Source organism: Eurypyga helias, unplaced genomic scaffold, assembly GCF_000690775.1.
Source record: "Eurypyga helias isolate BGI_N326 unplaced genomic scaffold, ASM69077v1 scaffold41154, whole genome shotgun sequence".
Classification (NCBI taxonomy): Eukaryota; Metazoa; Chordata; class Aves; order Eurypygiformes; family Eurypygidae; genus Eurypyga; species Eurypyga helias.
Window position 1 is genome coordinate 1 of NW_010247630.1, and position 11,365 is coordinate 11,365.

General features: G+C 37.8%; 1 protein-coding gene across 1 annotated transcript; it reads left to right on the plus strand.

The window, feature by feature from the left end:
* Window positions 1–11,020: 11,020 nt before the first annotated feature.
* On the plus strand, window positions 11,021–11,140 carry LOC104509001 (protein FAM19A5; the record flags this gene model as incomplete). The annotated part of the gene is made up of 1 exon (XM_010150791.1): window positions 11,021–11,140. A coding segment is annotated over one exon (120 nt), but the record flags the coding sequence as incomplete, so codon positions are not given.
* Window positions 11,141–11,365: the final 225 nt, after the last annotated feature.

An 11,365-nucleotide genomic window follows, 5' to 3' on the forward strand; every position in this document is an offset into this window, starting at 1 on the left:
AATCCAGCACACTCAGTCAAGCAGCGCATTGTGGAGAGGAATCCTCAAGAAACCCATTGCAAGTTTTGCCTGAGTCAGGACTGTGAACTTCTGCTGTTTATATAGTTACATTATATAGATATTTCCAATAAGGCTCTTCCATTGTTTCTGTAAAGCAGGAGGTGGATGAGAAAGCTTTTCTGCAGTTACTGTTAAAAGAACCAATGAAATTCCTGCAGGGGGAGTATTCTAACTTGCTTCCATCAGCATCTTTAACGGTTAAGATTTTGGACACAAAACCAAGCTAAGTTTGTGGAGCTTTAAACCTTTGTTTGTGTCCAGCATTGATGTACTGTTTGTTTTATTTTGCTTAAGATGTTCTTCAGTGTTACCAAAAAAAAAACCAAACAAACAAAAAAAACCCCCAAAAAACAAACAACCAAACTCACCAAAACACACCCACACAAAAAACCAAACCCAAACAAACAAATAAAAAACCCCAAACAAACAATGGAAAGAGATTTAAAATTTAGATGATTAACCTTTAGGAACACCAAGTGTTTTCTCAGGCACATGGCCTTATTATAGCTGACGACAGATCACTCAATCGTTTGGAGTTTACTAAGAGAAGGTGAGTATAATCCTATAAGAGTTAAATAGGAATCTCAAAGAAATAATACTAAAATCTATGGAACTGAGGAGTTTTGCCTTTGCTATTGAATCCTATAAGTTTCCTTAAGAGTTCGTAGAAATGTGATGTCATTCTAAAAGATATGTTGTATCTCAACCAGAAATTGAGATTATTCCAGAAATTGCTGGATTAAATTTTATGGCCCTCATAAAGCTGAAGATCGTATTCGATTAGTGTAATTGATTGTTTCTTCCCTAGAATCTATGACTTCCCCATGTTTTCTGTGAAGGATACCATACTAAAAAAGTAGTTTTAGCTCTCAGTGATCTGTCCTGGTCAACTGTTTTGTGTCTGGTGTTCTGATTTTTAACAATGTGAGCGGTTGCTGCAGAACCCCAAGTGCTTACAGCACCTTATTTTCAGAGTCCATAGTTTTAAGAAGTAAGTGACAGTACAATGTCTGTGTTATTACTACGTCCTTTGGCCCAAACCAGCTTCCACTGTGCTGCTTTTGACAGGGGCAGGAGTCCTGCTTGGAAACACAATGGCTGTAGCATATGAGCATATGCATTGCCTGCCCTAGGAAGGAGGCTGGATTGCCCCCTTTTCACTCTATGACCAATCCTTCCAGTCTGATTTCACAGAAATAACTTTGAAAATTTCAAATTATATTTTCTGGTGGTGAAGAAGACCGTGTGACTCTCAGCCTTTAAAATACCTTCTGTGGCTGTTCATAGATTTGCTGGATGTCTTCCAATAGCTAAAATATTGCTTCTTAGGTGAAGAAAGGCTATTCCTCCTAATCAGTGACTACTTCTGTTATAGAGCTCTTTCTGAACTGTAGTGTATTTGCTGCGTAAAACATCTGAAGAATTTTTATGAAATAGAATCTGATGAATCTTTGAAAAGCAATTCCTCTCTGCATTATATATGTAAAGTAAAAATGTCCATGCATTAGCTGAGGTTTGGAGATTAATTACATTATTTGTCTTTATAAAATATCTGTCTCCTGATATTATGTGCAATATTACAAAAAAGTAAATTAAAAATAGAAATCTTATATAAGGCAATCATTTGTAATTTTTAAAATTTTTTACCAAATACTGAGGTATATACAGAGAAAGTTCTGCTAAGTTTTGAGACCAGTAATTGCCCAAATGAAGTAAAAAGGAGGAAAAATGTTTCAGATCATGATTTTTCAGATCATCCTTTTAAGGAACAGTAATATTTTATATACATATGACAAGATACATTAAAAAATTCACATGGCATCATCTGTCAGTCAGAAATCATGGTCTGCACAGTCATGTTGTTAAACTGCTGTCTGACACGATGTGTGATCAACTGCAGTCGCGATATAACACAACCACCTGTAACAGTGTTTCCCATAGTCAGCCTACCAATACAATGCATGTTATATAAACTAACGTCTTTGCTGTATTTAAACACTTGTTCCTCTGCTGGCCAAACACTGGCAAATGAAAGCAAAAGCCATGAGAAGAGGGCAGTTTCCAAGCTGTCAGAAGGTCAGCATTGCAGTTCAGTATGGCAGTTTCCTGGGGCACTGACAAAGTAATATGAACACAAATTTCAAAAGGATCACTTATTAATTATATTCTCACTGTGTGAGGTGATGCAGTTGTCTTCCTTTACCTTTGTTTTCATCTGTCCCACTCATTTAATTTTTTTTTCTTAGTTTTCACTCATATTGCATTGATTTGTGTTAAAAAAACAACACAGTATAACCACAGCCTATTTTTACTATTTGATCAAAAAAAAAAGTCACAGGTTTACCCCAAAGGGCATACAGCTTACTGTAACAGAGCATCTAGTCATATGGAACAGGGGGAAATCACAGGGGTGGGGGGTGAGTACAGCCTTGTTGCTGAGTTTCCTTTTCTAATACTTAAATCCTCCTCATAGTGGCAGCTGTTTGACTCCTGTTCTAGTCATCGAGCTCATTTCAGCTCAATTTACTTGCATGTTCTATTCTTACATACATGACAAAAGGAGGGCAAAGTTTCCCATTGCTGTGGTTGTTGACAAAGGAAGCCCATTGTACTTGAGAACAACTGAATTATTATCTCTTTCAGTGCACAATATAATGTCACCACCATGTCACAGCAGCAATGCACACTCTGACACTGGACTTGGAAAGGACCAAAAGCAATGAGGGCAAGAGCAGAACTACTCAGCTAAATGCTTGTCCTTTGACTGTGCATGGAGAACATTAACTAAAATTCCAAGAAATAGCTTTAAAAAGATTAAAGACTAAGATTTTAGGTCTCACACTCTGATTCTCCTTGCTTTGTCCATGCAAAAGCAGCTGCCAAATGAAGAGTGCTACTTCTTTTTATTTTTCTTTTTCTCTTTAATTTTTTTCTTTTTTTTTTTCATATTTTTTCTTTCTGAGCATCTGCAGAGGTCATTAAACATGCCTATTAAGCCTGGTACATGAGTACTCCCCAGCAAGAGTCCCAAGAAGGATCTCGATCCTTGGCCATCATTTTAGTGTGTGTTTCATAGGTACAGAACCAGATACTGTGCAGTCAAACGTGAAGCTGCATATAGGGTGAAGTGTCCAGGAGTCCTTTGTCACCCATAGCCATAGGTGTCTACACTGACATTCAGTCTGTTTTCAGACACTTGTTGTAAGGCTGATTTATAACCTTCCTACCACCATTCCTTCACTCCCTTTCTACAACCAACCTCAGCATCTTTTATCCCCATCTTCTTTCCATGGAACTAATCACTCTCTACCATGTAACCTAGAGCATATTTTCCTACTGTGTCCTCCTTTTTTAAATTCTTGCCTTGCTGTCTACTCAGTGTATATCTTAATATGTTCACGTTTCGTATCTAGGTGTTCTGCCTCTTCCATAGCTGCCCAGCCTTCCCTGCATAACATAGGGATGGTCATGGATATCTGCCCAGTACTGTCATGTTCTTCTTTTAGCTACAGTAAATCTGGTCTTCTGCTGCTTTTCTGTGGTCATATGAGGAGGACTGAAATTGGTGTATGTAAGAGAAAAAAGCCCAAACAGTTCTGGTCTTTAGCCTTACCCACACTGTCCTACTAACGCCACTGAACAAGTTGTACAAATTTTTGACCTTGCCCATCTGCTTCAGTAGCTACTATAAGGGTTTGTCCTCTTTTCCCTTCCTTTCTTGCTTTACTCTTTATTTTCTTTTTTGCTATTATCTGTTTTCTTGTTACTTTCCATTATATCCCTCCGTTGTCTCTACCCTTTACTGTTGTCTTCGGATTCTCTTCCTTGGGTCTGAAATAGCTGTCTCTCCCCAGTTAAATTTGCTGTTCTCAGTGTGCTGGCAGCAAAGTGAGATGTGATGAAAACCTGATCTCTGAAGGGTTCTTTGCTGGCATATCACAGATCAGATTTTTAGTAATTTTTACTTTGCTTCCAGCACACTAATTGAATACAGCAGAGCAGAACAGCAGGGGACAGAAGCAGAAGACACTGAGTCCTGACAAAGGCTTTCTCTAGGGGTAGGTGTTCAATTAGCATCTCTTATTAGACGGCAAATGCTAACTACCTACAGACAATGAAGCACTAGATCATTCAAAGATTGAAACCTGTGAATCTGTGGATATTCAGGCAAATGCTGAAATCCTGGGTAAAGCTGTGGGCCATGTTGTTTAATACATTGACATTTTAATATATGGTTAGAAACCACCAACTTAGAAGAGGTTAGGAGTACATGTATTGTACCTAAATAAAATTCAGCCTGTGCATTTTATCTTACTTACTTTTTATTATGACTGTCAGGGTGCTGGTTGTGACCCTGTGAGATGTGGTAAATGATACTGGATTTTATTTTATTTTTTTCTGTTTCTGTTAGATTGTTTTCTAAGCAGTTGAAAACTATGTGTTATATTTGCTTTATTACTTTTCCGTGTAAGCAATCTTAGTAATTGCCAGCAAAAAGGTAAGTCGTTGAGAACAAATGCAAAGGTACATTCCAATCTCAAATGAGAGCAATTATAAATAGGAGAAAATCGGCCCTTGAAAACTAAATTGGAAACAGACATAAGTTGACTGTGAAGCTGATTTGTAAGACACCTCCCACTCTAGGATAGCGCTTCTTTCATACAAATATCTGAACATCTGGATGTAGACAAATCTAAGGTACCTATCACTAGATCACTGAGTCACATAGTATTAAGGTTTTCAAAGAACTGAAAAGAGCGAGGCAAAGTAAATACCTGTTTGTTTCTACACTACAAAAAGGTCAGATATCTTGTGTTCCTGTGCATTTACCCTCATCTGCTTATTTTCGTTGTTTATTTATTCATTTATTGTGTGGGGCAACATAATAAGGAAATTCTGCTACTTGGAGATACAAACAGGAAAGAAAAGAGCTGTTGAATTTCATGAGAGTGCTCAGAGAATCTGGATTGTACTTCAGCTTGGTTTGCTTAGTTGTGTTTGTGGGTTTTATCCTCTGTCTTGTGTTCTGGGGATTTATTATGTATTAATAATCGATTCTGGTTTGTGGGATACCTTTGGACTTTCTCTCTCCTAAGCTGTCAGCATATATTTATTTTACAGAGTCTTACGAAGATTCAGCAAAATGTTAGGTACCTTCATTAAGATTAAACAGATGCACGTATGCCTTGTTAAATGCTGTAGTTTTAAAGTTAAACCTATGTGGCTGTAGTTTACTAAGTTCCTATTCACACAGCTTAATCTAGCAACCTCTTATGCCACAGCTGAATTGCTATGGACCATTCCAGGAGTGCCCCATAGGCAGTCCCAGTTTGGGATGATGTGGTTAACTGCGTAATTTGGAGATCATCTCCCATATATTATTCTGCTCCTTCCAAATACATGTTGTGCACAGTGCAACCTGCACTGTTTATGGTAAACCAAGATTTTCGTTCTTTTTCAACTAACAGGCCAATAATGCAGGTCTCTTCTCAACCCTGAGGTTGCAATAAGATTTCTCTCTTACTGGAATTGTGATTGGGGTGAGCTGCAGGAAAATCCTCTGGCCTGTCATTCAGTCTTTTACTCTTCATCTAGTTACCTGGTCTCAATTTGTAGCCTCTCTGTAGCCTGCAGGAGATCACTTTTTTCCATATAATTCTCAACTTCAGCTCAAGTATCTCTCCCAATCTTGACAGCAAAAGCTAAATGATAAAATGGGTGTCTAGACATTGCTATATTGCTGTTCTTAGAACTAAATAGTCTTTGATCTAGGTGCCCTATAAATAATTGAGATGAGCTAACTCCTTGTGAATTAGCACTGCTTCCAGTTTTTTAAGTGGAACAGAATGAATGCTGTAAAAGATGTCCAAGGTTTGTGATGTTTCCTTGTTGTATAGTAAAATAGATTAACGTTAGAGGCTTATACACTATTACAGTCAAATTGCTGCTCTAAAGACTGTTCATGATTGCAATGTCTTATTACAGTACTGTGTTTCACTTTGTGTTTCTGCTGGCCTCTCTGCTGCTGCTGCAATTTAAGTGGTATATGCTTTTTAAAACCTATTACTTTGCATTTTGTTGTTCTTGTTTAATTTCTTATGTATGTAAGTATTAAAGCACACTCTTTTTGAAGGAAAATGAGACACAGAGAGGTTTCCAGGCAAGCAACCTCTAAGACTTAAGAAGTTGTTTTTTTTTTTCCAGCTCTGCAACAAATTTCTTATGTGACCTTGGTCAAATTTATTAACCTGTGCAAAACGGGGACAGTGAACAGCATTGACCAGTCATAGGCAAAACTACCTAAACGTAATCAGTTCTACAGTGTTCTGGTATCTTTGATAGTTAGATAGCGTGTATGTACTGAATCAAGCAGAGGAGAGAAATGGTTGGAGCAAAAGGCTACAAATGAAAAAATGGAAGAAGGAAAAATGAAAAATATGAGGTAAAGAGAACAGAGAGGTTGGGAGAGGACTGGGATGATGGAACCAGTTAGGATCAGTTGGAGGTGATTAATAATAAAAGATGTGGGTCCTGTTCTGAGTTAACAGGGCAAGAGAGGAACACAAGGATAAATGTGTTTGTCTAGCTATATCCATTAAATTTTGGGAGTCAGCGATGCTGATCGACTTTCTTCAAAGTTCAAGGAAAACAACAGGGAAATAATATATTAAATTCAAAAAGGATATGTTTTCTCCAATGCATACTACACATCTTGCATCAAGTGCTACAAATTATCATTGATAAGAATGACATGAAGGAGGGCATCATCTGTGAGAAGCATAGGTGAGCTAAGCTCCTATTTAAGAAACATGTTTCAAAAGAAGCATGTTTCAGCTTCGGTTTAGGAGAAATTTTCCCTACCCCTCACTACAAAGAATCTTCCATCTACTACTTCAGGCATCTGGAATTGACTGATAAACATCAACTAAGACATCTTTTTCTACTTCATTTAGGTTCTCGTACCATGGTTTTCATTATGATTTGTAAATACTCATTTCGCATACCACCTTTCATGCACAGGAGCATGGTGTATTCTGAAATCGTCTCAGTATCCAAATGCTGTTTTAATCCATATTTTTATTTGCTGAGAAAAAAAACCCAAACTTTTCCAAACTCATTCTTCAACATCAAAAACAAAAGAGAAAACAAACGAGAAAACAAACTAAGAATCTGAGTGTTTTAATTTAACATATTTTTAGGTGGCTCTAGGTTTTTTGCATTTACTGCTGGTAAACAAGTTTTATCTTGGAAAAAAAGTGATATAAAGAGTTCATGATTTTCAGTTACGAGATTGACTAGAGATGCAGCAATTGATAACTGCCTGAATGTAGAGTTAATGTGTGAAAAGAAAGTATAAAAGTAAAGCTGATTTTCTATAAGAAAGTATAGATATAATGTTAAACCAGGTGAGAAACTTAGTGACAAAATGTATGTAGTTGCAGTGTTTAGCAGAAAATAATCTGTGGTGTTCTGAAACACTACTCTGTTGAATAGTCTTAAATTGGACTATGCTGATCATGGAGACTTTTTTATTTATTTTTACTAATAACAGGAAATCCATTGCACATTGCTCTATCTCACAAAACAGTTAAGAAGACCTTTGGTGGGTAGCGTGGAGTTGTGTTGAAATAACCTCGGCCTGTCTGCAACACCTCAGAACCGGATAACCCTTGGATAGACTCCATTTGTTCTCCAGTTCGAATGGTATTACCCGGGAAAGCAATTCTACCATGTGCTGAGCACTGTCAGTTCCTATTAACCTCAGTTTAAGTGAAGGGGCACAGCCCTTCTTAGGAGATGCAAAGCAGTGTCAGCTCAGATTCTTAAGGTGAAATTCAGTTCCTTGCAGAAGGTCTGCACAAAGCCTATGTATCACTTAAGTGCCACTTAATTCTTGATAATGGAGCTTGAAGTGGATTTGAAGAATCTGATGGGCTTTTTGCTGTCTTGTCTGCAGAGGGCTGAATTTCACCTCTGGTGAACATACACAGTGAAAAGGCAACTATACTGCCTCAGGAAGTGCATGGTATTCCTTTGCTTTGATTAGCGTAACTCGGTTTCAATTACTGATAGAAATTCTTGATATTATGCTGATAAAATCGTTGTGTACTTAGCTCCCTCCCTACATTCCATACTTAGCTTCACTGTGATACTCTGCTCTAATGGGCAAACTGAAAAGTGAAAATGAAAAGATAGATGTAATCCCACAGACACGCACGTGGCCTTTTGCAATGGTGGCTGCATGCGTGTCACAGAACAACGCGTCCGTATAGACTTAAGTTACACCTCAGTGCGGGGGTGCCGGCCTGGCCCGCTTTTGGCAAACGGCCCAGCACACAAGGCCTGTTAAAATGGGAATGTGAGAGCTTGCGTGTTTGCGTGGCCTTCGAAACAAAGCGGGGTCGGACTGACGAGCTGGGTAAAACAACTATGAAGATCTGTAATGGGGCGTGATGATCTGACTGGGGGCATGCTGGGGAGAGTGGGGTGCCTGTGTGTATTAGAAGTGTTTGGGGTTAGGTCTGAGGGGGCCTTTAGGAATTTCCAAGTGTTTATGAACATTTCCTGTCTAGTACTATGGCTTACTTTTTCATATTACTGGTATTGATCCTGCACTGCTGTTGGTTATGTGTCATTAATAAATTAATAAACTGTTTTGATATTGATTTCCTTTAAACCATGTGAGCTGGGTACTTTTTCCCTGCAAAAGAAGTTGTTCCAATTCTCAATATCTAAATGCATGAGCTGGTCTATACATTTAATGCAGAAATCTTTTAAACTTTATGTTCTGTAAAATACTCCTGGTGTATTCTAAATTTGTGTGGACAAAGCTAATATCCAGAGCAAGGACTCCATATATTTGAGATATTACCAATAACTGAATTCTGAGACAGCACCAAGCAAATACTAGGAGTAATTTATAGAGGAGAATTATTTTTTTTCAAGAATAGTTCCAATTATATTTCCAGAAAAAACTCCCACCTGAGACAGCAGAGGCAAACCAGTACATGTTTTTGAGATTAACTCACTATTCGGTCTTTTAGTGACTCTTCATATTGTTGAAACATTGATAGAAGTGCCATTTTGATATGTGAATTGCAAAATACATGCATGCAAATGGATGAGGTTTGGTGTTAACATTTTACTGAGCTTTTTTTTGTAAAGCCTGCAACTGGGTGCATGCCTTCACTCAGAAAGGATGGGGCTATTACCTGTTACATAGGAGATGTTAGCCTCAAAAACTGGTATGATGCAGTTCTCACTAAAGCAGTACGTATGGACCTCAACCACAATCCACATTTCTGTATATTATGTGCTAAAAAAAAATATTAGTGGACTTCCTTAAAAAAAAAGTAGTTAAGAAAATTGTTTAGGAATCATTCCTCTGGCGATATATGTATTGCCTAATGAACAGTGCAAATTCCTAGGTAGGTGTTTGGGAGCTAAAGTGGTTTTTGTAATGAAAATCCTAATATGAATTTCAGATTGAGCTTCCACTGAAAGAAACCAGTGTTCATTATATTGCTAGAGCTTACCAACATTTGTACCACGACTGAGGACATAAGTTGTTTCATGTGAAAATATTGGAAAGTATTTTATTAAAAGAATTTAAATTACACTTCTCTTTCTTGCCATGATCTAGTGGCACTGGGAGTTGTATTTTTAAGTAGTTGAAGTCAAGGGTACAGGGAAGCTGAATCACACGTTCAGGTGAGCATAAACAGCTGCAACTGCCACTGGGTATAAATGCCTGCTTTTAAGCTCCTTGGACTCAAAATTAATTTAGAGCATCATAAGCTTCTTGTATGCTTATCTTGATAAGTATTTCTCTTGTAGTTCTCTTTTTATTGGGCTCATGACTGTTGAAGATAAATATAATGTATTGGTGTCACTCATCAACACAGAGGAAGACATGACCTGTATCCCTGTATGTGGAACTGGTTCTGCCCTTGAATCCTAGGGCACTTATGTATAAATTGAGGTCTTGAAGCTTTCTTATGATCTAGCCCAGGATTGCTGAGATGATCTCTGAAGGAACTGAGGACCTTTTTTTTTTTCCTGCCTTGAAGAAAAATGTCTCCCTATAGCTCCGCTGCATCTACTTTAATGCAGTCAGAGCTCTGTTGTTCCAAGACTACTTGCTGTGTGTGACCTTGAGGAAATTTTGCAGAACCAGCTTACCAGAGGCACAGGCGTTAAGTGGAGCCACAGAGCATACAACACACCACCTTTCAGACAGTTACGGACCTTCCTGACTAGAATTCCTTTCCCTTGTCATAATAGGGTGTTTGTTCCAGTCTTTTCCATCTGACTTTTGTCTCCTCCATGATTTCCCAACCTTTATTTCATATGTCTTTCTCATGTTCCTGGTTTCTGCCCCTAATTATGCCCCTACCATTGCAAGTATGACGATTTCATAATTGCTGTTATTATGTTGACCACTCTACCTGGTTATTATAGCTTTTCTCTCTCCACTTTGTGTCTCACGTCTATTTGCATTGTAAGCACTTCACGATAAGAAGTGTCTGCTGGGGTTTATACAGAGTATAACACAATGGATCCCAGTTGTAGGTCACTTTTAGGTTACCATGATGGTTAGTTAGGTAGTTAGTCTTCAGTTAGTTCCCCCCAGTAATGTTTCCTTGACTATGAGGAGCATGGAATTAAGAAATTAGCTGTGGTTTATGTTCTTTTGATTTACAACAGAGCTGTCTTTTGTTGTATTGTTGGGTTTTAAGTTCTATTTTTATTATTAAATTTATTGGCACAGCAGGTGTTGTAAATAATTTTGTAAATTGCTTAGGGTTGTCTACATCATAACTTACGGCTGCATTATCAGATGATGAAAAAAGGCAACTTGAATGAGAAAGTGTTTAGAGATAAGTGAAATGTGAATTCTCCTGCCAATTGGTTTTGGTGTTGTTTTGTTTTGTTTTTTTTCTTTTCCATAGCACGAATTATCAAAACAAAACAGTGGTGTGAAATGCTTCCATGTTTAGAAGGAGAAGGCTGTGATTTGCTAATCAATAAATCAGGCTGGACCTGTACACAACCAGGAGGACGGATAAAGACAACCACGGTAGGTCACTTCTCTGTTCTATATTTCTTCAGTTTCTCATTCACTTTAGTTTATTAAAGAACAAAGAGAGAGGTTTCTAATTGGTTTTTGGCACAAAAATGTAAAGTCTGTTGTGTTATAATTAAGTTTTCTGCCCCAGTGTGCTTTCTGAAATACACAGCAATGTTATCACAAAGACAAGAAAAATGTGTAATTCCCACAGTTGCTAAGAGTGGAGATTTTATC